The sequence below is a fragment of the Lynx canadensis genome, chromosome D3 (genome assembly GCF_007474595.2).
Source record: "Lynx canadensis isolate LIC74 chromosome D3, mLynCan4.pri.v2, whole genome shotgun sequence".
NCBI lineage: Eukaryota > Metazoa > Chordata > Mammalia > Carnivora > Felidae > Lynx > Lynx canadensis.
Window position 1 is genome coordinate 67,795,876 of NC_044314.2, and position 27,908 is coordinate 67,823,783.

Here is a 27,908-nt window from a genome sequence, read left to right on the forward strand (position 1 = left end):
GGAGGGAGGGGGGCAGTCCTCTCTGTTTTCAAAAGAGAAAGTCAGATTCGTGCACCAGGCGATGTGCTAGGTGCTTTACGCGGGCCATCTCACTGAATTCTCATAACGCATTTTAAGGTGATTGTTTTCCGCAGAGAAGAGTGATCAGAGGCAAAGTGAATTGTCCAAGGTGACATTCTGGGCAAGTGATCTCCCCCTGGAGGCTTTCATACCTTCATACATAAACTCGTTTTACCATCCAGCCGCCCACCTACCCACTCATTCAAAACACCATCACGGATCTTTACTCCAGGGAGGACACATATGCTTCATTTTTTTTTTTTTTTTACTTTTTTATGTTATTTTATTTTTGAGAGAGAGAGAGACAGAGCATGAGTGGGGGAGGGCCAGAAAGAGGGCGAGGCACAGAATCCGAAGCAGCTTCCAGGCTCCGAGCCGTCAGCACAGAGCCGGGCGGGGGGCTCAAACTCCCGAACCCTGAGATCATGACTTGAGCCGAAGTCAGACACCTAACCGACTGAGCCACCCAGGTGCCCCCCCCCCCCCCCCCCGTTTAAAATTTTTTTATGATATCTGCCTCATCTTAAAAGTGTTGAGAAGCGGGTTCTTAGGTGGCTCAGTCAGTTAAGCATCTGACGCTTGATTTCGGCTCAGATCGTGACCTCACGGTGTGTGGGATCGAGCCCCACGCAAGGCTCTGGGCCGACGGTGCAGAATCTGCTCCAGATTCTCTCTCTCTGTCTCTCTCTGCCCTTCCCCTGCTTGTGCTTTCTCTCTCTTTCTCTCAAAATAAGTAAATAAACTTAAACAATTGTCGAGAAGGATTCAAAGCATTCTTCCATCTAAACTTGGCAGAAGTTTAATGACAGATTAATGATGTTTGTAGTGACCACAGGAGGGGGTAGAGGCGGCATGTGGGCTATTTATCTACCGTTTCTGGCCTCCCTGGGGACCTGTGGGGGGCTACTGGACTCTCACCCCTGCATCCCAGAAAGGAAAAATGCAGCTGGAGTACCACAGATGACATGGTTGGTGTGGGTCACCCTCATGTGCTGTCCTTGCTGTCCCCAGCTCCGCCAGCGGTTTGAGCTGGAGATCGAGCGGATGAAACAGATGCACCAGAAGGACCGTGAGGACCAGGAGGAGGAGCTGGAAGATGTCCGCCAGTCCTGCCAGAAGCGGGTCAGTGCCCCTTGGGCCCTGGCAGGTCCAGTCCTGGGTGCCATTTTCCTTAGAGTGGGGGGGGGGGTGCACTCCAGAGCCTGGGGACCGACTTTTTGTATCCACCTAAGACCTTAGCTGTCAAGGCTGCTAGAGCAGAAGTACCTCTCTTAAATATGGTTCTGGAGCTTCCAGAAGCCTCTGGAACTGTCAAGCATAATCACCCCCAGATTTCTGCCCAAAGCCCACAGTTCCATGTGACTTAGGCCTTGGGGAAGGCCTTCCATGTTTCAAGAAGGGGACCAGTCCTTTCTGGCTGTCTCCTTTGCAGACAATTTCCTGACGCGTCATCCGAGCTCCTGCAGACCTTTCAAACAGTGGATAAGAAAGCAATAAACCCTTGAAATCTTACCATCCAGAAACCATCATTACCACTATTTTACAAGCCAATTCGTATCTCTCTGTCATGGGACACACACACATAACATATTTGTTGAGGTACCGTTTCACCCGAATGGGGCCGTGCTTTCTTGAAGCCTTTCACAAGCGTTTTGTCCTTGGCCTCTTTCCTCTTTCCATGTCAGTAAATACCAGTCTGATGTACATAGTTAAGAGCTTCAAAGCAGTCCACGTTAGGCACGTGCTGTAATTTGTTCAACAAGCCTCCTGTGGCTGGGCATTCAGGATTTTCAGATCTTCTGTTATTATAACCAGTGCTGAGATACACACCCTTACAGATGCATTGACTGACGTGAATGTAAGAGGAGTCCTTTCAGTGGAGTGGCTGGAAAGCTGTGGGGTATGGCTCAGTTAATAGGTTTTCTCACTGCGGGACCCTTGCAGATCTTTCATGGCTTTGTGTACATTTGACTCTCCAAGAAAGGGCTGAGGAGCATTTCCTAAAACTGACTCCTGCTATTAGCTCCCAGGGCGGTCTGTCTACGGAGACCTCCAGACTGTAGGGCTTGAGGGTGTGGGTGTTGGAATTTGCAGACTCTTTGTCTGGATCTTTGCTTTTCCACCTTAACAACTGTGCCATCTTAGGAAAGTGATTTAAAAGCTTCAACTATTACTGAAATCCACGCTATTCCCTGACTCCTTGCTCTGTATCCAGCGCTGGTCACTCAAGGCCAGTTTATAAGACGCACAAGAAAGCCAATGTCGCTGCTTTCCTTGGAGTCATGGAGGCTTGGGTCAAGTCCCAACGTCATCAACTACCGAGTGTGGGGCATTGGAGAAACCCTGTAACCTTGCTAGGAAGCGTCACTGTCCTCATCTGTAAAACAGGAGACTATGGCTGCTTGTAGGGTCACCGTGAAGGCTCAGGGAGATCTCAGATGGGGAAGTGTTGCATGATTTGGTAATGTAATCCTTGTAATGGACTCTTAACAAGCAATACTGGTGAGTGTGGATTTCTAGGCAGTGGCCCTTTGGAGGAGCCCGTGAACCAGCCAGGTGGTTGACTTGCTCCTGGGTGTGATTAATCCATCCAAGAGAAGCAGGGGGTGGGGACTTGGCATCCCATAGAGCTCACAGCTAAGAGCATCGCCCGGGGCAGGGCTGAAGGGCGCCTCGGTGATTGGCAGAGCTTTGGCAGGAGACGGGAGGCTAGCTGAGCACATCCTTGGGCGGATCTGACCGCCGTGGTGCCCTGACCTTACTCCAGGGGGGTGTTTGAGAACTGAGCCCATTCTTCACCCCCAGTGGGTGATGTTACTGTATCTGCTGCCTGTCTTTGTCTCCAAATATGCTTTTTGTGGGTCTCGTGAAAGCTCAGTCCCTCTGGGGGTTCACATCTAGAGGAACCAAGTGCATTCCTTCCCGAACTCCCCAGGGCTGGAAAGAGTCCAATGATTTTGGACTCCTCCGGACCTCGATGTCCCATAACCTCCCTGAGACTCAGTTTTCTCATCTGTAAAATCGGAGCAACGATAGAAAATGTTCTACCTTCCTGTGCTATTGTGAAGAAGAGAGAAAAGAATGAGAAGTACCCTGCAAACTGGAAAGTGCTGGGGGTTCGCATTGAGGGACCAGTTTTTCCTCCTTTTCCATGATCCACATATCTGGGAGAAACGGATAGGAGTCTTTGAACACCCAGTGGGTGTCACACGCCAGGCTGGGTTCTTTATGCCCCACTTCTTTGCCCCTCTGAAGGGCTCTGTAACATCGATTGTCCTGCTTTGCAGATGAGGAAACCAGAGTTCACGAAGGTGGAGTGCGTTGCCCAAAGTTACCCAGATGGGAAGTAGCCCAGCTCGGACCTGTCTCCTGCCAAAGCCCAGTCTCTTAACCAAAATGCTAGATTTGAATTTTTTTTTTCTTTTGCAAACATTTGGACCGTGGAAGGCCATTTTAGGAAGCATTGATAGAAGGTAGCCTTGGGCAATGCTGCTGCCTCCATTAGAGCTTCCTGCACACGAACTTGCCAAAGGCTCTGATAAGTCTTGCACTGAAGAAATGATACACTCAGTGATTCTGGCGTGGACTTTCCTCCGTCCTCCACCTACATACCCATCACACTTGTGAACGCCAAGGGGAAACATCCTACAGAGCACACTCCAGGAAACTTGGCCTTGCTTGATATATAGTTCGTATTATATCGTGTATTTTTCTTTTTTCTTTATTTTTTATTAAAATTTAAAACAATTTAATGCTTATTTATTCTTGAGATAGAGAGATACAGAGCACAGGTAGGGGAGGGGCAGAGAGAGACACAGAATCAGAAGCAGGTTCCAGGCTCTGAGCTGTCAGCACACGGCCTGATGCAGGGGCTCGAACCTACAGATTGCGAGATCATGACCTGAGCCAAAGTTGGAGGCCCAACCGACTGAGCCACCCTGGCGCCCCTCTTTTGTGTATTTTTCAAATATGAATTTTTCAAAATGAGTTTTAGCTTTGCCTGTCTTCCCTCTACAAGCAGATACAAACAGAGTGCCTTGTTTCTCTCACTGTTAAAAGAAAGTTCTGAAATGAACTTGCTTTCTACGTAAGTGACCATCAATCAGTGCTTTTTCCCCTCCGTGGGTCAGGAGATGGAAACCCTCAGTCCCTTCCCATGCGCCCTCAGGTGAAGGTTGCACAATTTCTGGTGCATTCTAAAAGTGTCGCAAAGCATCACGGGTGCCCTGACCCAGGGCCCCAGTGAGGCGGAGATGTGACCCAGACCCTCCTGAGGCTTTTCCGTGGATAGATTTATAAAGGGAGAGGGTGAGGTCAGAGAAAGGTGTTTTTATCCTTATGACAGGCACTCACGTGGACTTCACGTGTAGGGCCTGCTCTGTCTCTCTCACCGTGGCAGGAAATCAATCGTTTTAGCGACCCACGTGGGAAAGCTGATGGCTGTCTGGGGTGGCAGAAAAGCTGGGGCCAGAAGATAGAACACTAACTGCTCTCAGCAGCAACTGACTTAGGAGCACGCGCCTCACAGCTTCTCTCTGACTCAGTTTACCCAGCTGTGAAGTGGGGTCACTGACAGCATGGAAAGGAAGGACGAAGGGAAGGGTGAGACAACATGTAGGACAGAGGCTGGTAGGGAAGAAGGTGTGCAAAGCGGTTGCCGTGGGGTATTCACTTCGGCGGGGAGCACCTGCCTTTGCGGGGGGATTAGGGAAGTCAGAGCCAACCGTAAATTGAATGAGTTGCTTGCAGCCAGATGTCTTAGTCCATTTGGACTAGTATAACAGAATACCATAGACCTCGGGCTGACAACAAGATTTACTTGTCACGGTTCTGGAGGTTGGGAAGTCCAAGATCAAGGTGCCAGCAGATTGGGCGTCGGGGGAGGACCCTCTTCCGGGTTTACGGACAATGGGACAACAGTCTTCTTGCCGTGTTCTCACGCAGTGGAGGGAGAGGAAGCAGGCTCTCTGCTGTCTCTTCTTATTTTTTTAATGTTTATTTATTTATTTTTGAGAGAGAGCACGCATGTGCTAGTGGGGGAGGGACAGTGAGAGGGGGACAGAGGATCCTGGGCTGACAGCAGAGAGCCGACACGGGGCTCGAACTCGAGAGCTGTGAGATCATGACCTGAGCCGAAGTCAGATGCTTAACCGACTGAGCCAGCCAGGCACTCCTCTGCTGTCTTTCCTTATAAAGGGCACTAATCCCAGCATGGGGGCTCCGCCTTCATGACCTTGGTCTAAACCTAATTATCTCCCAAAGGCCACATCTTCAACGAGCACTGCACCAGGGCGTTAGGATTTCAACATAGGAAGTTTGGAGAGACACGAACTTGTAGTCCAAACTTCTTTTTACAAGAACAGATTCCCAGCCTATTTGATAAAGAGGGTGGATACGTTTCAATACATCAGACATAATGTTGTACAGAGGCCTTAAAATCCGAATGCCGAGATCTGCGAACATTCGAGCAAGGTCATGGCATAGGAGGAAGCACCTGTTAAGGAGTGGGCAGGGAATTGGGGGTAGGGGCTTCACATCAAGTGGCAGGGGGTTTCCCATAAGCGGCCAGCTCGCCCCATAACTGTCAGGCTCCCAAGCTTCTAGGCTCCTGGGTTCTCTGATGGGAACGCGCCCTCCTGATGGCCAGGGCAGCCTTTGTGGAGCCAGACAGCGGCCGTGCACTTGACATTCCTCCCCTCCTCCGGGTGGGGGTCCCTGCCTCGTGAGCTTGGTCTGGATGGAGCTCATTTATCCCATGTGTGTATCCGCCCTTCGTGTCCACAGCTCCGCCAGCTGGAAATGCAGCTGGAACAAGAATACGAGGAGAAGCAGGTAGCCCTTCATGAGAAGCAGGATTTGGAAGGCTTGATTGGAACCCTCTGCGATCAGGTAAGGGGGAAACACCCGCAAACAAAACGTGTTTGAGGCAACGCATGCCCTGCCCTCCGGGCCCTATTAGAGAGGTGGATTCAGGGGCAGGGACAGCTCAGTAGTCTTCAGGAAAAGCCAGACCCTAGTCATTTCAGCCAGCCTCCCCCGATCCTCCCAAGCGCCCTCTTGCCCATCAGTTCAGGCCCTGTCCACACTCACCGGCTCTTCAAAGGACAGCTTCTGGGGTCCACACGCAGCAGAGTTCTTGGAAGAACCATGAGAATACATGGAGTGGGCCCGGCCAGAAGTGACAGACGAGGTCGCCTTGCCTTCAGCAGGCTGTCGGGGAGGCGGGGGAGGCAGCCCTTGCTTCAGTGGGGTGAACGAGAACGGTCACTGTGTTCACAGCCGGCCTCGTGAGGACGAGACTTTTGCCAGAGGCGGCAGGCTCCGAGTCGGGCAAATGTAGCTTTAAACCCTAGCTGGGCCACTTCTGTCTGCCTGGCTTTGGGTGAGCTGATTAACCGCTACTGGAAGGCAGAGCCTTGTGCGCATGTTGCCACAGTTGGACATCAAGGTTCTCGGCTGTAGCGCTGTGGACGTTTCAAGCCACATCAGCCTTTGTCGCAGGTGAGGCTGTCTCGAGCGTCGTAGGATGTGGAACAGCATCCCTTGGCCTCCACCTGCTGAACGACGGCAGCCTCCCATCCCCCCTCCTTTGTGACAACCGGAAATGTCTATACACCTTACCAAACGTCCCTTGAGCACCAAGTCGGAAAACCACAGCTGTAAACAAAGCAGGCAGGGCCCTGCACCAGCTCCCTGATTTCCCAGCTGGGAAGCATCTTCCTGTCTGTACCGCTGCTGCGTGAAACCTCAGCATTGGAGGGGGATGCCTGTGGCTTCTATGATGTCTTTGAAAGTATCACAGGAGTGGGTTTTAATGGATTTGCTTAATACGCATTCATTGCCTTTTAATTAGCGATGCTCTCGCCGTCAATCACCAGAGTTTCCCTTTCTGTTCATGAAGGAATGCGGGCCGGTCTCCAAATGGCCCACTAGGGCATCCAGGCCTTAGACAAATAGGAGCTCGTTGGGTATTTTTAAAAAATTGATTAAATGAGTGAATCCTAGCGCAAGATCACCATAGCTTGAGCATCCGGGTGGGGAGCTGAAGGAGGCAACAGGAAAGCTTCATCATCGTCCTTCTCTGCATTTTCTAGTTTCTCAGCCGAGCAAACTGGGGCCATTGAGTGCAGAGCCATCGGGGTTACTCTTTCGTTAGCATTAGTGCCAGAGTGCCCAGCCCAGTATTTGATTCTAGAACGAGAGTGGGACATCGCCGGGAGAAGGTGGCGTTCTATTCAGCAGGGTCCACTGGAGCTGACAAAGTAGGTAAACCAGGAAGGAAAGATTTTTATAGATATTGCTGAAATGAAACATTTTCTGTGCAAAGGGAAGGTGATTTGAGATGAATAAAATGCTAATTTTGTGTGAGTCACCACGCTGGGACCTCTAAATAAATGATCACATTTGGTAATCTTTAATGTTTTATTAAGACACTTGCCAAACACATGGAAAAAAGTAGAATGAATAATAGAATTCATGCTCATGCACCAAGCACCCACGGTTCACATAAATTAAAATTTTGCTGTATTACATTCAGATATTTTTAAGGACAGGAAACCCACGCCAAAAACAGCTGGTGGCCCCTTGGTTTCCATTCCCAAAGTCCCGCCCCTCCCACCTTCCTTCTTCCTTGCCTCCCAGAGGAAACCATCATCCTGAGGCTGGAATGTAGAATTCCGCTGTATGTGAATTTAAACTTAACCACAGGGGCGCCTGGGTGGCTCAGTTGGCTCAGGTCATGATCTTGTGATTCGTGGGTTTGAGCCCCACGTCAGGCTCTGTGCTGTCAGCTCAGAGCCTGGAGCCTGCTTCAGAATCTGTGTCTCCCTCTTTCTCTGCCCCTCCCCCACTCATTCTCTCTCTCTCTCTCTCTCTCTCTCTCTCTCTCTCTCTGTCTCTCTCACTAATAAATAGACATTAAATTTTTTTAAAAAAGTTAACCACACACAGTACATATGATTTTGCATTTTACTTTGTTGCCTTCTTTTATGAGATCAGTCTATGATGATCCATGTAGCTCTAATTCATTTATCTTAAGTGCTACCCCATATTCTTTTTATTTTTAATTCTATTCTTCTGCTGGTGGATATGTAGTTGTTTTCATACAAAGACACAAAACTTCAGTGCCTAGTCTTATGTCTGTCTTGCTGTGCACGTGGGCAAGAGTTTCTCCAGGGTATGCATATATTTTGAGATTACGTTTTTAGGTGCATCTCAGCTTATTATTGTTTTCTTTCCTTAGCAGATGGTTTTGATTATTAAATGGTCCCTCTTTCCTCAATGAATGGGTTTTGCCTTATGTTATTTTGCTTGATTTCTTTTAGTTAGCCTGCAAGACCTTTTTTTTTTTCATCCCTTCAGGTTCACCCTTTCCAAATGTGTATGTGAATGTGTTTTGTTTTCAGTGTTTTTAGTCTCGAACTTTTTATACGAGAATCTAATTCATTTACATCTATTGGAATAACTAATATATATGAAGTTACTTCTATTCTCCTATTTTGTGTTTAACATTTGTTGCCTTTTTGTCCCCTTCATTGCTTCTTCCTTTTTGAAAAAAAATTTTAAATGTCTGTTTATTTTTGAGAGAGAGAGAGAGAGAGAGAGAGAGAGAGAGAGAGACAGGGCAGAATGGGGGAGGGCAGAGAGAGAGAGACACAGAATCCAAAGCATGGTCCAGGCTCTGAGCTGTCAGCACAGAGCCTGATGTGGTGTTTTAACTCCTGAACCATGAGATCATGACCTGAGCTGAAGTCGGATGCTTAACCGACTGAGCCACCCAGGTGCCCCTCTTTGCTTCTTCTTATATTCTTTTCCTGCTCTTGGATACATTGGTAATGTTTTCTATGATCCCTTTTGTTCTAATGTTTGTTCTAAAGCTACAAACCATATTTCTATTCTTGTGATAACTAGTCATAATTTTTTCTAACATACGGTATTTGATTTTTACAACAATGCTGTGGGATAAGTATTATTAGTTCCTTCTTATAAATGATAGAAGTGAGGCTTAAAAGCTAAAGGAAATTTCCCAAGATCATATAGCTTGTTAGTGGCCTAAGTGGGTTTGAAATGGGATCCATATTATTTGAAAGCCCTGTATTTTTGAAACCTAGTGCTATGCTGCTTAAAAATGATTAAGGTCCAGGGGTGCCTGGGTGGCTCAGTCAGTCAAGAGTCCAACTTCAGCTCAGGTCATGATCTCAGAGCTTATGAGTTCGAGCCCTGCATCAGGCTCTGTGCTGACAGCTCAGAGCCTGGAGCCTGCTTCAGATTCTGTGTCCCCCTCTTTCTCTGCCCCTCCCCCGCTCATGCTCTCTCTCTCTCTCTCTCTCTCTCTCTCTCTCTCAAAAATACATTAACATTAAAAAAGTTAAAAATGATGAAGGTCCAAAAAAAATGATAAATATCCAGTTAATTAGAATCATACTTTTGTTGACCATATTGATTTTTTTTTAGAATGTTATTCATTCTCTCTCCTAATCTCAATTTCCCCTTCTGTAAAGTGGCTTCATTATCCCCAATGGCATTTACAGATTGCATTTTTAAAGGACTCAGGGATCTTTGTCCACAGACATTCTTTTCAAATGTTTATTTATTTTTGAGAGAGAGAAAGAGTGAGCAGGGGAGGGGTAGAGAGAGAGGGGGACAGAGGATCTGAATTGGGCTCTGCACTGACAGCAGAGAGCCCAATGCGGGGCTCGAACTCACGAACTGTGAGACCATGACCTGAGCCGAAGTCGAATGCTTAACTGACTGAGCCACCCAGGTGTCCCAACAACAGACATTTAACAACAGCCCCAGACAATTTGGCGTTATGATAAATGTTGAAACAGTTGAGGTTTGAATATAGTTTCCCAAAACAACACTAAACATCATTTAGATTTATTGGTTAATTATTCACCAGCTTTATCCAAATTTGAATCTTTGTGCTACAGAATGCAAACTTGCCGAATGACATTTATTTCCCATTAACCTAATGAGCTTTCTCTCTCTCTCTCTCTCTCTCTCTCTCTCTCTCTCTCTCTCTCTTGCCCTCCTCTCTTGTAACGATTCATTATGAAGAGGAGGGTGACTTGGTCTGAGATTTTGTTGTGAGTTTTGTTTGCAAAGACCCCTCTGCAAAGGAGATGGGGTGGTCGCATTTTCAGGGTCTTCAGTAAGTTGATAGACTCTGAGCCGTGGTCAGCGCCAACATTAGGGAGTGTCCCTGACGCCAACCTGCTCCACAGGCCAATGAATGCTCTTTATACTCTTGGGATGTATAAAGATCAAGAACAGACATAAAGATAAGAAAGATGCTAATATGCTGCTTGAATGCAATCATGGTAATGAACCTGGGCTCGAGTTAGTGATTCAGGACTCAGGTTCCCCTAGGCTCTGCCATGCAGTGGTTAGAGACTTGCATTCTAATAGTGAGCTGCCCAGGGTCCTGCACAGCCACTCCGTGACCTTGGGGAGAGCACTTACTCTCTCTATGTCAGTTTCATCCGCTGTACCTCCATTTTCCGGAGACGGTACATACTTAAAGAGTCCCCACCGCTCACAAGACATGAGCTGGCCCCTGGCTCCCTACCCCACCTCCGTGTTTTACACCCTCATGCTAATCACACAGAACCAGATATACAAGACTTTCTCAGCCCTCTGTCTTTGCTCATGGCATGGCTTCTTCCTGAAATGCCCTTCCCACAGCTCACCTGGCTCCCACTTACCTAAGACTCTTGCGGATCCCCTCCCAGCCTGAGCTGGGCGATGCTCCTCCCAAGCACGCTTTCCCTTAAATTAAAAAGCAGAACACATCTCTTGTATAGTACATTTCCCTACAATTACCCCTTTCTGGCCAGGACAGCTGGATTTCTATCCAAACTTCCATTTCATAGCTGTGTGACCTTGGGCTGGTTACTTCCCCCTCTGTAGGCATCAGCTTCATCATCTGTCAAATGGGACTCCTAATACTACATACCTCATAGATGCTTCATGAAGACCAAATGTGTTAATTTCCCTAAAGGGTTTCGAACCGGGTCTGACACTTAGAAAGCTCCCTTTAAACGTAAGCTATTACTGCATTTTATAAAGGCAATAATAATAACGTCTATTTTTAAGAGATTGTCACAGGAGTTAGATGCAGTAACATGTGACAAAGGGCCTGGCACAATGCCCCGTGCTGATCTCAGCTCAGCAGGTGAGATTATATAACATACACACACACACACACACACACACACACACACACACACATTAGCATTTAAAACTTAACAAAGCAATACGTCTGAGAACGAAGAGGCTATATTCGAAGAACCAACTCATTTTTCAAAGAATTCAAAGCTAGTTGCCGAGAAATAGTAATGCGTAATCTAGAGGAGTGCATTCTAGGTCATCAGACAATACTCATAATTCTTTATATTTGTAAAGCACTTGACAGCATGCAAAGTGCTTTCTGATCCATTATCATGCCTGATCCTTGTCTTATCTCAACATGGAGGGTAGAGATTATTTTTTTCACCTAATTTTTACAGACAAGGAGATTCGGGTTCAGAGAGGTCGTATGATTCAGCCATCCTTCCCAATGTCAGCAAATGGTGAGCCAGGGTTTAAAACCGGGGCCACCCTATTCTCAACCCCACCTTCTTTCTAGAATATTCTGGGGCATTCTGAGCATCCCAGGAAATGGTTGTTGAGAGGCACAGGTATCCAGGTGGGTAGAAATTGGGTCCCACGGCTGAAACACAGCTACACCCCGTTTTCTTGAAAACTCCCCACCTGATAGATGGTGCTGTGTTCTTTCTGCTGGTCTCTGGAGAGTCCGAGAAGGGAGCTATTAGTTTCTTTTTTTTTATTATTATTTATTTTGAGAAAGAGAGAGAGAGAGAGAGCGCACTAGCAGGGGAGGGGCAGAGAGAGAGAGGGAGAAAGAAAGAATCCCAAGCAGGCTTTGCACAGGCAGTGCAGAGCTCAGCGTGGGGCTTGAACTCATGAACTGTGAGCCGAAACCAAGAGTCAGAGGCTTAACCGACGGAGCCACCCAGGCACCCCAAGGGGCTGTTAGTTTCTTCCAGAGTTTCAGAGGTGCTCCCCTAGTGTTTTTCCAGTAGGCGCTGTTTGTAGGTGAGACTGTGGACTGTCGCTGTTTCATGCCGGTCCTCTGGGGAACCCTGTGCCTCTCTCCGTTTGTTGGCCGCTGGGAGTTGTCACCCTCCTGGTGCCGAGTCCAGGAACGTGGCTTCTGCAGGGGCCACTGGACAGCTGCCCGCTCAGAGGGCCTACAAGTTCAGGGATTTGGGGGAAGGAACGTGCTCACTTCTTGGGTAACAACTTTTTGCAGAAAATGACCTCATGCCTCAACCTGGCAGAGGGGACCAGCTCGAGGGACAGCAAAACTTGACTTAGATCTCCAAAAACAGCACAGCTATATTAAGCACCATTTACTGAAGCATAACATATAGGCAGAGAAGCATACCGGACCCCTCCCGTACAGCTCAATGCATTTTCATAAACTCAGAGAAGTACCACCCACATGAATAGCATTAAGGGGCTCCCGAGTTCTGCCCTATCTAGTCCCTGCCCCCGCAGGGAAACTGCTGTCCTCACTTCTGTCACCAGAGGGCCTCCCCTGACCTGTAGGCTCTCACAAGGTGGGGAGAGGCCATATTGATGGCTTTGGTGCCAACCACGAGACATAGTGACTTTGGATCCTTACAGGCTGTGAGGGCAGCTTTGGGCACAGCTTATTAGGCATTCGGCTAAACACCTTTCTAATTCCCACGACAGCCCCGTGCGGTTGATGTCATTCCCATTTTGCAGATGTGGAAACTGAGGTTCGGGGAGGAGAAGGGTCTTGTCCAAGGTCCCACAGTGGGAGAGGCGGAGGCAAGATTTAAACCCAGGGAGACTGGTTTCAGAGAACTTGGACCCTGGCCACTGCTTTGCCATCTTAGCTCATGAGAGCCTTCCCTTGGCTTCCAGATCGGCCATCGGGACTTTGACGTGGAGAAGCGTCTCCGGAGGGACCTCAAAAGGACTCACGCGCTACTGTCCGACGTGCAGCTCCTTCTGGGGAGCATGGAGGATAGCAAGACGTCGGTCAGCAAGGAGGAGCTGGAGAAAGTGCACAGCCAGGTGGGTGTCGTGGGTCCCCTCAGGACCAGGCTGGGGAGGGTGCTGCAGCCAGCCAGGGCATGGGGATGGGGGTGGCCACTGCACGGACGTCCGACCTTCACAGACCTGCATGAAGAAGGGGGACACCGAGGGGCTGAGCATGTCATATGGAGGTGGTTTATAAGTGAGAGGGAGGGGTTTATAAGTGACCGAGAAGTCCAGTTCCCTTCTTCAGGGTGGAGGCAGAAGGCAGCCCGAGGGCACGGGCAGATCGGGGGCCCGTGGCAGAATGGCCAAGGGCAGCGCGCGTGCGCATGTGTGGTGGCCAGGTGGTGCCCACCAAGGCTGGGTATGAAACAACGGGTAGTCGTGCTGATAAAGCAAAGCCTAAACCGCCACCACCACCACCAATAGCCGTTTGCCAGTTAGAATTGTAATGATGCGGATCTCTGGCCGTCTCACCTTCTGGAGCTCCCACCATGTAGCGCTTACTCTGTATGGGATGGGGCACCGAGTTCTGTACCAAGGTCTCCAGGATTTTCATCTCCATTTTCCAAGGGAGGGGACTGGGAGACAAGGAGGGCAGGAGACCCACCCCAAGGCAGCTAGAAAGTGTCAGAGCCAGGATTTGAACTCAGGACTCCACCCTTCCTGGCTGCCCCTGGGGAGGAGTGGAGGCAGATGGGAGGTGAGACCAGGCAGGAGCCAAGGACCTGGGGAGATGGGACGACGGGCTTGGGCGCTGCCCAGTGCAGACAGCGCAGCCCACGGAGGCAGGAGTCGAGAGGCGTGAGGTGTTCAGATTCCGCGGGGTGGGGTGGGGGGAGGTTGGCGGACTTGGGGAGAGAGGTCCCAAGGCGGAATATCACAGCAGGGACACGGGACTTGCTACCTGACCCATGCAGGGACAGGGAGCGGGGGAGTGAGCTGAAAAACAACACAGGGGAGCTGAGAGCCCCACTGGGGGTGTGGTGCCCTTGCATTTGGTGTCACTTCTAAGTCCCTCGTTTCCTGCTAATAAACGACATGTGCTGAATCCAGGTGTGGAGAGACGGAAGGCGTTTCCTGCTGCCCTCACCACCTCACCTTCTCAGAGTGTTGCCCTCTGTTCTTTCTCCTTCTCTGGCCTTCTATCACGTAGCCTCAGTGCTGCCACATGGCTGCGGGCTTCTCTATCTCCACAGAATATCCCCAGAAACTTAGATGGGTTATCTGTACTTTTCGGACCCTCAGGCAAAACGATACACTTCCGGAGGGCAAGGCTCTGCTTTAACCATGTCTGGTGGTACCTGTCCAGTCCATTGCCCATAATAAATACTGAATAAATGCCTGCCTGTTGAATTCAGTGGGGTCCTCTGCCTCATTTGACAAGTGAGGAAACTAGGGAACAGAGAGGGTGAGGGATTTGCCTGAGGTCACACAGCCAGTCAAAGGCAAAGCTGGGCCTTGAACCCGCTTTCCCTGACTCCGAAACCTCTGACTGCTCTTCTCTCTTCCTTCTGGAGGAGCTCAAGAAGGTCAGCAGGTCCCCAGGAAGGCAGCGGGAGGCAGCAGAGTCTAGCTCCAGGTCGTAGAAACCGGATCCAGAGCTTTCTCTTCTTCCTGTCTCCGGTGTCAGTTTCCTGTCTGTAAAATGAAAGGTTTCGGGTAGCAGTTGGTTAGCTAAGGGAGAAAACCTTGGTTTCCTTTTAAACAAAATTCCAGCCTCGATTCAGATTTCACGAGTTTCCCCGTTCATTCTTGGATTCCGTGCATTCCCGTTCCAGGATCCAACCAACCCAGGGCACGACACTGTGTTGGGTGGTCTGGCCTGCCCAGTGTCCTCTGGTCTGGGACAGGTTCCCAGTCTTGCCTTGCTTTTCATGACCTTGACAGTTTTGAGGAGGACTGGCCAGGTATTCTGTAAAGTGTCCCCCCCAGTCTGGCTTTGTGTGATGCTTTTGTCATGATTGGACCAGGTTGGTAGGTTTGGGGAGAGACCTCCCCGGAGGTGCAGTGCTGTGAAACCTGAAGACGCCGAAGGGCCTCCTCTCTTAATAATCCTATTAATTAATGCTCTGTTGTATCTGCTAATGCTCTTTCAGGGTGACCAACCATCCTGGCTTGTCCCGGACTGTCCTGCTTTTAAGGCAAACCCTATTCTCCGCGTGGCCGTGTCAGAAAACTAGAATCCCCTGGGCTTAAGTGCACCCTTGTACTCAATCTCATTACCCTTCTTACTCCCTGGGGAAGGGAAGTGACCTTGCGCCCATTTTACAGGTGGGGAAGTCCTGTCCAGAGATGGGAAGTGACGTGTCCGGCAGCTAAGTGGCAGAGCTGGGATTCATATCCAGGTCTCGTGATTCTAACTGCAGAATCTAGGGGTTCCTTGACCTTTCTCTTTGGCTGGCCACGTGGGTGGAAGACGCTTAGCCTTTTGACTTGCCTCAAGTGGGCAGAGATGTCTGAGCACTTGGTCAGGATCCAGGCTCTTCCTGCCTCCCACCAAAATATTCCTGATGCCACAGCATCCAAATGTCCCCGTCCCCACAGGTGATTGTTCTCAAAAAGGAACCATGATGGTTTTGTTCGTTCTTTTCCTTCCTTTTTAAAGTATTCATGAGCAACCTTCCTCGGCAGGGTTAAAATGTGTGTTCTTGACAAATGGTGGTATTTAATGAAGGCGCCTCGAGCTGAATCAAAGAGCTTCATTCTTCTGAAAGTCCTTCTTCCCCATCTCTGCATCCGGCTCCTATCAAAGGGAATTCACAGCCTTGGCTTTCTGTTGCTGTTGTCATGGAAATCGTTATAAGGATGGTTTCGCGTGGACCAGAGGTCAGGGTACAGTTGCTTTGGTTCCCAGCACACGTGTCCCGGATGCCGGAGTCAGAGCTAATCAAATAAAGCAGTGATGACATTGGGCATCACTGCGTTTCCTCTCCGAGGGAAGGTATTTGTCCTTTACCTGAAGGCTCCAGGGACCGAGGCAGAGAGAGCAGAGAGGAGGGGGAAGAGAGAGGGAGCTAACTTTGCTACTGACTGTGCCGTAAGTGCTGGGTATGGCACTGAACTCCTTCCTTCCTTCCTTCCTTCCTTCCTTCCTTCCTTCCTTCCTTCTTTCCTTCCTTCCTTCCTTCCTTCCTTCCTTCCTTCCTTCCTTCCTTCATGATCTATGCAGCACCTGCTGTGAGTCAGGTGATATGCTCCATCTAGGCGTATAATGGTTAGTAAGGCAGGTACCCTCCGTCGTGAAACTCACATCTGATGGAAAAGGAGGCAAGCAAACAATGATAGAAATAAGTAGAAACATCTCACACCTTGATATGGGGAATAAAGGCAATAAATGGAGTTCTGGAATAGGCAATTGCAAGGGGTCTGGTTGAGCCTGGGTGGTCAGCTCAACTACCCTGGGAGAAGGAGGAGCAGACAGAGACCTGACCACGCAGGACCTGGAAGGCTTGGGTTTTACACGAAGGGTCGTGCGAAGCCATTGGGAGGTTTTGAGCAGAGAGTGACATAATCCGATTCGCGGTTGAGAGGCTCGCTCTTCTGTGCGGAGACTAGACGTGAAGAGGATGGCAATGCCGTTAGGAGGCTAGAATACCCTTCCAGGCCGGAGGAGATGGTCATCTGGGCTAAGTGGTGACAGAGCTGGCTAGAAGGGACAAACCTGGGGCTGGTTTGAAAGTTAGGGGGCGGGGCGCCTGGGTGGCGCAGTCGGTTAAGCGTCCGACTTCAGCCAGGTCACGATCTCGCAGTCTGTGAGTTCGAGCCCCGCGTCGGGCTCTGGGCTGATGGCCTGGAGCCTGTTTCCGATTCTGTGTCTCCCTCTCTCTCTGCCCCTCCCCCGTTCATGCTCTGTCTCTCTCTGTCCCAAAAATAAATAAACGTTGGAAAGTTAGGGGGCTCGTAGACTTTCTGGTGGCAGCAGTAAATGTGCTATTTAGATAATCCTTACCATAACCACAGGAGGAGGGTACTTCTATTATTGACCTGTTTAATAAAGATACAATCTCTGAGAGGTTGAGTAACTTACCCAAGGGCACACAGCAATATATGTCCGAAAGCTGTGAATGCCAGCAGTTCTGTGTCCGTGCAACATGGCTGGTATAGTATGGGTCCTATTAACATTGAGCACCTACTATGTACTAGGCTTTTCTGTGGTGTCTTGGGGTCCCCAAACTTGGCCGCACATCAGAGAACTTAAGCACTGTTTAAAAATCACAGGTTCTGGATCCCACCCCCAGGTAGTTTTTTCTTTGTCTTTCTTCATTAAGTCTGGGTTGGCACCCAGTATCTACATTTTTTAGGACTGGCATCTGGGAATCGCGGGCCTCATTTATCTCTCAAAACACCCTTTACAATTCCGTGGCGACACGTCCATTTCGCAGACGAGAAAACTGATGGCGAGGTTACCTTAGTGTGACAGACCTTCATTCGGCCGTCTCAACATTAATTAAATTTGAGTCAAGAGGACTGGATCTGGCAGCTGCAGCGTGACCTCCCAGAGACTTTTTCCCAGAGTGGAGAGTTCGCGTCGCTTGATGGCCCAGTGCTTGTGGGGGGCTGATGAGGTCAAAGCCGCAAGGTTCTCGGGGGGCTGATGAGGTCCAAGCAGCAAGGTTCTCAGAAACATGACCACGCCCTGCTGCCCTTCTAGCTCAGTAACTGTGGTGTGGAAGAGCCCAGAGAAAGGTTTACTCTCTCAGGGCACGGACAAGGGAATTGCTTGAATGCACCTATTAAAAACCTCATGCATTCAGCAAATATTAATGTGGTCTGAACTCTGGGACCCATGGGAGGCCAGGCTGCAGGGATAAGGAGGAGACAGTATGGGGGGGGTATGTTGATAGTTGGGTTTAGTGAGCGTGGCTAAGGGGTTTGGGTTTTATCCCAAAGGTGATGGGGAGCCATAGAGAGTTACAGAGTAGAGATGGGCGTGGTCAGATGGGCGTGCGGATTCCAGGCCCCAGCTGAAGCTCTGATGTGCGGCGTGCCAGGCCTAACCAGCAGCATGGGAGAGTTCCCTTCGAGCATCTTCCAGAATCTCTGGATTCTGCCCTTAGCGGACAGGCATCCCCTCGGCCCATTGCCCCGGTGTCTAGGACCCCGAGAGAATTATTTGGCTCTTTTCACCCAGTTTCCTTCCACTGGGAGCCTTGGATATATCTCTGATAATACCGTGGTTTAAGACCCTTGTGATAAATCATGGAAGAGTCCTAGAACTTTTGGCGTTCAAATCCTGCCTCTGCTGCCTAATTAGCTGTATGATTTGGGGTGAGACATCCTGTGTTGCAGCCTCCTTTTCCTCATGTACAAAGGGACATGAGGGACACCTGGCTGCCTCAGTCACTTAGGCATAAGACTTCAGCTCAGGTCACAATCTCCTGGTTTGTGGCTTTGAACCCCGTGTCGGGCTCTGTGCTGACAGCTCAGAGCCTGGAACCTGCTTCGGATTCTGTCTCCCTCGCTCTCTGCCCCTCCCCCGCTCTCACCTTGTCTCTCTCTCTCTACCTCTCTCTCAAAACATTAAAAAAAGTCTTTTTAAATAAAAAGGGGCATGATATTCCCAGGCCCGGGGCTGGTTTAAAGAACGCTATGACTGTGCATTTGCAAGAATTCTCTAAAATAAAAACTTGAAGACCGTGATTTTTAAAACGTAGAGCTCCCCGCCGGCTCCCTCGTCCGAGTCACAGGGGTTGACTGCCGGAAGACTTTGGTTTCTGGGTAAACGATTTTATAAGACCTCGTAGCACAGACTAGGCAGGGCGATGTGTGGGGATGATCTAAAGACACCTGTTCTTTAGGAGCAATTACTAATTAATTCCCATGGAATGTTTCCACTGGAAACAAACTAATCTGGAGACAGAAGCAATCCCAACAACCAAGATACGTAATTGAGATCATCGCCGTGTGTAAATAACATCTGTGAGAAGCAGATGCTGGCACCTGGCTCCCACAAGACCCTGGAAGAGGACGTTTTCTCCAGGACACTGGTTGCTTTCATTTTTTTTCCCATTCAATTCACGCCTTTGACCTTCGTCTCTTCCCCCAAAGGGAATACGGTATTTGCTTTTTGTGAAATGGAGACCCCCAAGCTCCTTCCTTTACTTCATTCATACTGGGGACCGTGTTCCCCCTCTTCGTGCTGAGTACAAAGCTGTCACCAAGTCTCAGTCATTGTACCCCCAAATGGCCCTTCAATCCTTCCCCCTTGACACCCCCCCCCCCAATGATCACCCATCATCAGTATTTCTCATGCTGGCCCCTGGCCTGGTCCAAGCAATCTTTCTGCCACCCTATCTTCGGAGAAAGAATTTTAAAATTTACATACAGTCTTGGCTTTTTGTGTTCAAGATCCGTCACTGGCTTCCATCGTCCTCAGAATACAATGCAGGTTCTCCAACGTGACCTTTACGGGTGCCAAGTCTGGCTCCCGTGCTCCTGACATGTCTGACCAGCAGCTTAGGGACAGCTTGGGGTCGCTCACACCTGTCACATCACCTTCCCACCTTTGCCCAGGCTGTGCCTTTGGCCAGACTCCTGCTTCTCTCTTCTGAAGCCTGTTTGCCTGGTGACCATCTAGTTCTCTTCCTTTTGTTTTTGTGTTTTTTTAATGTTTATTTATTTTTGAAAGACAGAGGGGGAGAGAGAGACAGAGTGCGAATGGAGGAGGGGCAGAGTGAGAGAGAGAGAGAGAGAGAGAGAGAGAGAGAGAGAGAGAATCCAAAGCAGGCTCCAGGCACAGAGCCCGACCTGGGGCTCGAACTCACGGACTGTGAGATCATGACCTGAGCTGAAGTCAGACGCTTAACCCAGTGAGCCAGCCAGATGCTCCCGTCTAGTTCTCTTCTGAGCTTGGGTGTGGGCATCATTTCTGGGAGCCATCTCTGACCCCCATGAGCTGGCTGAGGGCCCACCCCTCTGGGCTCTCTCTGTCTTCTGGGTTTACCTCTGGGGTGGCACATTCTCTCGCAGTGTATTCCGAGGACAATGGAAGCCACTGATAGATCTTGGACACAAAAAGCCAAGACTGTATATAAATTTTAAAATTCTCTCTCTGAAGATCAGGTGGCAGGAGGATTGCTTGGACCAGGCCAGGGGCCAGCAGACATGAGAACCCCGCATGAGAAATACAGGGGGTGGGTGATAAGTAGGGCAGTGAAGGGGGAAGGATTGAAGGGCCTTTTGGGGGTACAATGACTGAGACTTGGTGACATTCTCTCATGGTCACCACCTTTGCTTGCTTGTGTCCCCCCTTTACCATCCAGCTCCTTCAAGGGAGACACTGGGCGAATAAGTAAACATACCAAGAGACTGGTCCAAAGTCACAAAGGTAGTAAGAGATGAAGCTGGGATTTGAACCCACGGACATCAACAAAAGGGAGTTTAAAGCTGCTACTACCCCCCTCCCCCCATGAATGTATCTCCTGTCGGCCCTCTGCCACCTCCGGGTCCTCACGTCCCTGCGGGAATCCCGGGGTGCTCCTACAGGCCCTTCCACTGGGGGAGTTCAGCTCAGTTTCTGTCCCTTCGGGGGGGCCCCTTGAGCCTGGTGTATCTTCTACGTGAACTCCCAGCCACGGCTAGGCAACATCCTGAGCAACCCCCCCCGACCCCCACCACTAGTGCGCAGAAGACCAATAACCCTTGATTCATCCCCAGTGCCCTTAGGCAGGACGTTTGTCACCATGTGTCACCCATGCTTCCACGAGACATTGAAAATAATTAATAAGCTCTGGGAAGATGAGTCTGATGGGAATCTTTCGTGTGAGCGAGCACCTTCCTCCCCAGCCAGGAACCACAAGACAGGTGGCCTGGGTATTTTATTCAAAGAGACAAAAAAAAATTTTTTTTTTCCTTTTTAAAGATGATGTTGGAGTGAATTGACTCAATATTAATATAACCTCCTGTCAGAGGAGATAAAAACCAAATTGTAATTGGGTGAAAACATGGTTATCGCGGCCCGTTCGCCCCACAAATATTGACACTTCCAATGCTGTTACAAATGGAGAAAAGCTGGTTTTATGATAGGCCGGGGGTGCTGTCTACGCATCTCCCCAAAAGGACCCGTGACGGTTGAGAGCTGTGGAGGGCCAGGCCCCCGGAGCAGCCGGCCATCCCCCAGCGTCATCACAGACGTCTTCACAGTCATGATATTGGTGGCAGGCATGCGGCTGGTTCGGGACCAAGCGTGGGACCAAGCGCTTAGATGCCATGACTTAATTTGCACCCCCCCCCCAACCCACTTGAGTGTAGTGAACGCCACGTGAGCAGGACCTCTTCTGTTAGGGACCAGAGTGTAGGAGTGCGTCTGCACACCGCAGGTGCTCTGTGGATCAGTGGGGACTCCCAGGATGGGCCGTGAGTCTCGGTGGGAAGCAGCCCCCTCATTTCAGGTAGGAGGGAGCCCAGCATATAGGAGACTTGCCCAAAGCCACAGAGTTTGGGGGGAAGTGGGATTTCTTTTTTAAATAACGTATTTTGAAAGAATTTCAAGCTTAAAGTGGCAAGAATAGTTAAGAGGATGCCTGTTTATCCTTCATTTAGATTCATCAATTTGTGGGGCACCTGGGTGGCTCAGCTGGTTAAGCGTCCAAGTCTTGGTTTCCGCTCAGGTCATGATCTCACGGTTCGAGAGTCCAAGCCCCGCATCAGGCTCTGGGAAAAGCCTGCTTGGGATTCTCTCCCCCCCTCTCTCTCTGACCCTCCCCTGCTCTCTGTGTCTCTAGGTAAATAAATAAACTTTAAAAAAGATTCATCGGTTTGTAACATTCTACCATGTTTGCTTTCTCATTTTTTCTCGTTCTGAATCATCGAAAAACTAGTTACAAACACAATGCCCCTTTGTTCCATTCAAAACGGAAAATTTCACGTTGATAAAATACTGTTTTCTAATCCAGAGGGTCAACGAACTATGACCCACAGGCCAAATCCAGCTCAAATCCAAATGCCTATTTCTTGTTGTTGTGTCTGGTTTGTTTGTTTGGTTGGTTGGTTGGTTTTTGATTTTTCTTTTTGCCACAGCCTGAGAGCTGAGAATGGTTTTCATGTGTGTGTGTGTTTAATTATTTATTTACTTTGAGAAGGAGAGAAAGAGAGCGAGAGAGAGCACAAGTGGAGAAGGGACAGAGAGAGTGGGGGAGAGAGAGAGAATCCCAAGCAGGCTATGCACTGTCAGCACAGAGCCCAATGTGGGGCTCGGAGTCACGAACCGTGAGATCGTGACCTGAACTGAAGTTGGGTGCTCAACCGACTGAGCCACCCAGGTGCCCCTGGTTTTCATGTTTTTCAATGGCTACATTAAAGTAGTTAGATAAGTGGGGCGCCTGGGTGGCTCAGTCAGGTGAGTGTCCAGCTCAGGTTATGATCTCACGGCTCATGAGTTCAAGCCCCGCATCGGGCTCAGTGCTGACAGCTCAGAGCCTGGAGCCTGCTTCAGATTCTGTGTCCCCCTCTCTCTCTGCCCCTCTCTGGCTTGTGCTTGGTTTCTGTCTCTCAAAAATAAATAAACCCTAAGAAAAATTTTAAAAGAAAAGCAGTTAGGTAAGTATGGTACCTACATACAGATATCTATCTATATCTATATCTATATCTATACGATTCAGATTTTGTCCATTGCCCTCGTCAGTGTTCTTCATAACAAGTTTTCTCTGTGTTCAGGATCCAACACAGGATGCAGAAGTGTTTGTGCTTCGTTTTCATGATGTTATGGCCCCTCAGTCTTTCCGTCTCTGTCTTTCCTGATGCTGGCACTTTGGGAGGGGTTCACGCCAGCCGTGTTCGCCCTTCCATTCGGGTGAACTGGAATTCGAGCCCCTGTCTTTGTAATGTCAGAGCCTTTGGGTTCTGTGCAGGTTTGAGGGTGTTCCTGGGGTATGCGACTTCTGATTTTAAAACCAGAAACGTCCCCGGCAAACAGGGGGGAGTCGCCCATCCTAGGGCCGGCATCTCCAGCACCGAGGAATTGTGAGGAAGATAAAGGAAGGTACCCGTGGGTTTCGGGGAGGGGGGGGGATGATCCAGATGCCCTCTTGAGTGCCTTTTCTCGATTATCTGCTCGTTGTTGCTCTTTGGATGGATTCCTACCGTCCACATGTGTTGGCCGGTGTCTTGGTTATTTTTGCTCCATTTATGCGTGCGAGATTTACGGGTATTATCGTATGTCGCAGTTGGTTCATTCTCCTTGCTATTTCTGAGACTATATCACAATCTAGCCATTGTGTTGTTGATGGGCATGCAGGTTGCATCCAGATTTGGGTGATTAAGAATACAGCCTCTGTGGGCATTTCTTCCCCGTGTTATTTTATTCGGGAGGCAGGCGGGTGTGTGTGTGCATCTCTGTAGGGCGTAGACCTAAAAGTGTAGAATCTCTGGGTCACAGTACACCTGTTTCTTTAACTGCGCTCGATGTAGCCAAATGGTTCTCCCGAGTGTCCGTAGACACGTTTACTCCGGCCAGCCGGATATGACAGTCCCACCGGTGTCCCATGTGGTCAACACCTGCTTTTGTTAGTTATTCACATCCTAGCCGTTCTGAGGGAGGAGGTGTTCCGTGGGTCTGTTTTGCATTTCCCCGACGAGTAACGAGGTGGATCCCCTTGTCGAAGTAGATGGACCATTTGGATGGCTACTTCTGCCCTGTTCAAGCCGTACCTGCCTCTTTCAAACTACTGGCTCTTTTTCTTAGTGATTTGTGAGATATGCTGGATGTAAAACTCTTCGCTCGTAATGTATATTGCGAATAGTGTCTCCGACTTTGCAGACAAACTCGGGGCATACTGCTGCATTCTCCTAGCTTTGCCGTTTTACGAACAGAAGCTCTTCATTGCCAGGTAACCCAACTGGTCAACCTTAGGTATCTTGGAATCCAAATTTAAAACAACTTGGTCCAGCAGAGGGTGTTCTGGTTAGCCGAATGTTCTGGCTAAGTGAGCGCGGTGGTGCAAGATGGCCGGAAGCCCACCACCCTCTACCCGGGCCTCTAGCCTGGACTCAGGATCCAGCCCTGGAGGTTTGCTGGACACGTCTGTGGTCACTCTCTATGCAGGACATTTCCTCCTGCAGGGGAGGGTCCTGCCCACACAGCCTGCCCCTCGTCCTTTGTGTGGAGCTGGCTGTCTGGACTCCGGCCGGTGTCTGGGTCAGAGACCTGTGCTCGGGAGGAGCTGGGAGCGGCCAGGCAGCAGGTGGCTTCCCGAGGGGGTGTTCAGGGCTGGCTCAGGCAGCAGGGGCAGTGGGCAGCTCGGGCTGCAGACGCAGGCGGCCCCGCCCCTCCCTGGACCGGGACAGGTTAGTGATGCACTGAGCTGACCTCTTTCCTTGCTCCCTCAGCGCATGTGGGTGCAGCCCCTACCGTGTGGGGACCCAGAGGGGAGCGAGCCCCAGGTGGCCTCCAGGAGCCCATTATCTAGTGGGAACACGGGGAGGTACTCAGACAATAACACTATTTAGGGGAGCAATGGGGTGCTGGGACAATGGGGTGCTGAAAATATAATAAAAATAAGGGCATGATAGGATGGGGGCAGGGGAGGCGTTTTATGTGTACCTTATCCTGCTTTTCCAAGGTTTTCTTTTTTTTGGAGAACATCAGGGTATGCGAAAGCCACTGCAACCAGAGGTGAAGGCAAGAAGGAAATTCGTAAAGTCTGTTTAATCATATAGTACCTGAGCGGTCCTTAGATCCTATAATGCAAAATTAGGAAGGACTCTTTTTTTTTTCATTTTAATTTTTACTGAAGGATAGTTGGAGTACAATATTATATTAGCTTCAGGTGTACAACCTAGTGATCCGACCATTATGTGCGTTATGAGATGCTCACTGCCGTAAGTGTCGTTACCTTCTGTTACCGAGGAAGGACTCTCAAACCCTCAAAGAAATAGACTCCAAACAAGTGAAAGGAGGTCTGTTTTACTCAGCAGGGGGGAAGCCCAGGCCACAGGGCTTACAAGAAAAGGCTGTGGGTTTAAAATTCAGGTCCGGTCCTGGCCCCATTCACCACTTACAAGCCGTGTGATCTTGACAAGTTAACTAACCTCTCTGAGCCTCAGTTTCTTCATCTATACAATGGTGGTGAAAGTCCCTACTTCAAAGAGTTGTTACGTGTTGCAAATAGCATATTCATGGTAAGCATTCAGAGACTGGTTATGATTAGTCCACTACTAACAATGATTATTTTTACTCTGAGGAGGATGGAAACCAGAAAGCATTTCGATGCATCAATAAATAATGATGCACAGGGTAAGCAAGACGATGGAATGTTTAATATGTGCTCAAGTCGTTTGACCAAGGACACAGAGAGTAACCACCAGATGCTCTTAGGAAGTTTCCCCTTGGGGCCACAGTCATCAGACTTCTGAGCCGGATAGACCATTGGTGGACCTGCCCTGACATTTTTAATATGTTTGCATTTAATAAATTTGTTCGATATCAGGGCTGTCTATAGTTTGAGATGCCGCTAATTCCCTTCGGGGGAAAGCCTTCCTACCGAAGGTTAATTCTTCCAAGCGCCCTGACGGGATGTCAAGGCCTGGGATGTGTCGAGATCAGCCCGCCAGAGACACCGTTTCTTAGAACACTTGCCCGTGGCATTTGCGATGCAGGATTCTTAAATCCTCCGAGTTGCTCGGCCAGACCCAGAAATCCAAGTTCTAACAGCTCTTCCAAAACATCAGCATTTTCCCCTCTCCCCGCCTCATTCCATATGTCTGGCCCACTCATCTCGTGGCTTAATAAGTCCAAAGCAAACATTTTCGCCAGGTATTTAAAGCCGGCAGATGGCTTTGCATAGGCAAGTAATATGCTATTCATCGGGTTGTAGTTGATGTATATGTGATGGGAATCTCAATCGCCCTCCCAGGGAGTGCAGGGAGGGGAGGAGGGAGATGTTGCAGACAGCACGCTGCAGATGAAGTCAGCAGTAGGGAAAGGCTCGTTGCGGCGTGGGCTGTGTGGTGGCCCAGGAAGAGCAGGGGCTTGGAGTCCCATTGGCTCGGATCTGATCCCGGACAAGTCACTTCCCCTGCCTGGGGTTACCGTTTCCCCATTTGTGGGCTGAGGCCTGCCTCGCAGGGCAGCTGTGGGCTGTAGTGGTAAAATGAGCAGCGAGGACCCCCAAGGTGCCTAATAGAGTCGGTGTTGGAGAAATCTCATTCCCTCGTCTTTTTCCCACTGAACAATCAGGAAGGGGGGATATTTATCCCCCTGTGAGGAGGGATCTGTACACAGAATAGGCAGACAACGAATGATTGTTATCCTACCCCAAGGTTTGGATCGAGCTACTTTGGTCCAACACTTTTAGCAGATCAGTCAGCAAACACTATCACCAAAGGTTTGTTGTTTTTTTTTTTTATGTTTATTTTATTTATTTTGTGTGTGTGTGTGTGTGTGAGAGAGAGAGAGAGAGAGAGAGAGAGGAAGAGAGAGGATCCCAAGCGGGCTCTGAGCTAACAGCGCAGAGCCCGATGTGGGGCTCGAACTCGCAAACCGTGAGATCATGACCTGAGCCAAAATCAAAAGTCCGACGCTTAACGGAGGAGTCACCCAGGCGCCCCTGCCACCAGTGGCTTTGAGTGTTGACTCTGTGGCTGACAGCGCCTTCCGGGCTTGGCCGGATGTAGATTCTCCAACCACGTCATTGCGAATGTGTTTCCTGCCTCAGCACCTTTGATGTCATTTTATATTCTCAGGCCGTCTCTTCTTTCCTGCTGGGAAGGACTGCCAGACACTCCGACCTCACATCCTGCATCACAAAGAACCAACTTCGTTCCTATAGTCTCCCCCAAATCCCGGTGTCTTCTAGGCTCTTACCCCACAGCTAAGCACGCTGGCGAACGGGAAGTGGTGTTCTGATTGGCTGGGCGGAGTCACATGCCCTTCTCAGAGCTTGCTAGGGGAGGGTCAGCTCTATCAGATACACTTGGACATCTGGGGGATGGGCATTTTTTTTTTTTTTTTTTTGCAGGGGAGATGGGGTGCCGCTATCAAAAGAAGGGAGATTGGGGCACCTGGGTGGCTCGGTCGGTTGAGCGTCCGACTTGAGCTCAGGTCACGATCTTGCGGTCCGTGAGTTCGAGCCCCCGCGTCAGGCTCTGTGCTGATGGCTCAGAGCCTGGAGCCTGTTTCCGATTCTGTGTCTCCTCTCTCTCTGCCCCTCCCCCGCTCATGCTCTGTCTCGGTCTCAAAAATAAATAAACATTAAGAATTTTTTTTTTTAAAAAAGAAGGCAGATTAAATGCTGTGCAGACGCATCGCAGAATTTCCCCTGTAAAACATCCGTCATGGGCACCACTGTTACTGGAGGAATGCAGTGCAATGGCTCAGACTGGGTGTCATATTCTAGGTCTGCCACTTAGCACTTGAGAGACCTTCAGTAAGTCCTTGACCTCTCTATCCTAAGTTTCCTCGACTGTAACAACAAGAATGGTTATTGACCCTACTTCAGAGTGCCATTGTGAAGAATAAATGAGTTCATACATTAAAAGTGCTCAGAGCAGTGCCTGGCACAGGGTAAGAGCTCATCTTCATAATCCATGTGCATGGCAGCCCCTAGGCTTGTGCAGTGCACAACGAATACAACTGTACTCAGCAGTCCTGCTCAATGAAAATACATACCATTATTTCCCCCATTTTGTGAATGGGAAAATGAAAGCTCAGAGAGGCTAAGTCACTTGCTGAAGGTCGTAGGCTCATAGATAGAAATTTCGGATTGGACCCCGATTCTGCCTGACCGTTGGGTATGCTCTTAACCACCAGGCAATGCTGTGGTAACGATGAATGT

General features: G+C 49.5%; 1 protein-coding gene across 1 annotated transcript in view; it reads left to right on the top strand.

Annotated features, from left to right (window-relative positions):
• Positions 1–27,908, top strand: part of MYO18B (myosin XVIIIB) — a 259,486-nt gene that overhangs the window by 145,455 nt on the left and 86,123 nt on the right. The window contains 3 exon segments of the mRNA XM_030336763.1: positions 1,072–1,182; positions 5,845–5,949; positions 13,018–13,170. Coding sequence (XP_030192623.1) covers positions 1,072–1,182; positions 5,845–5,949; positions 13,018–13,170 — 369 coding nt within the window.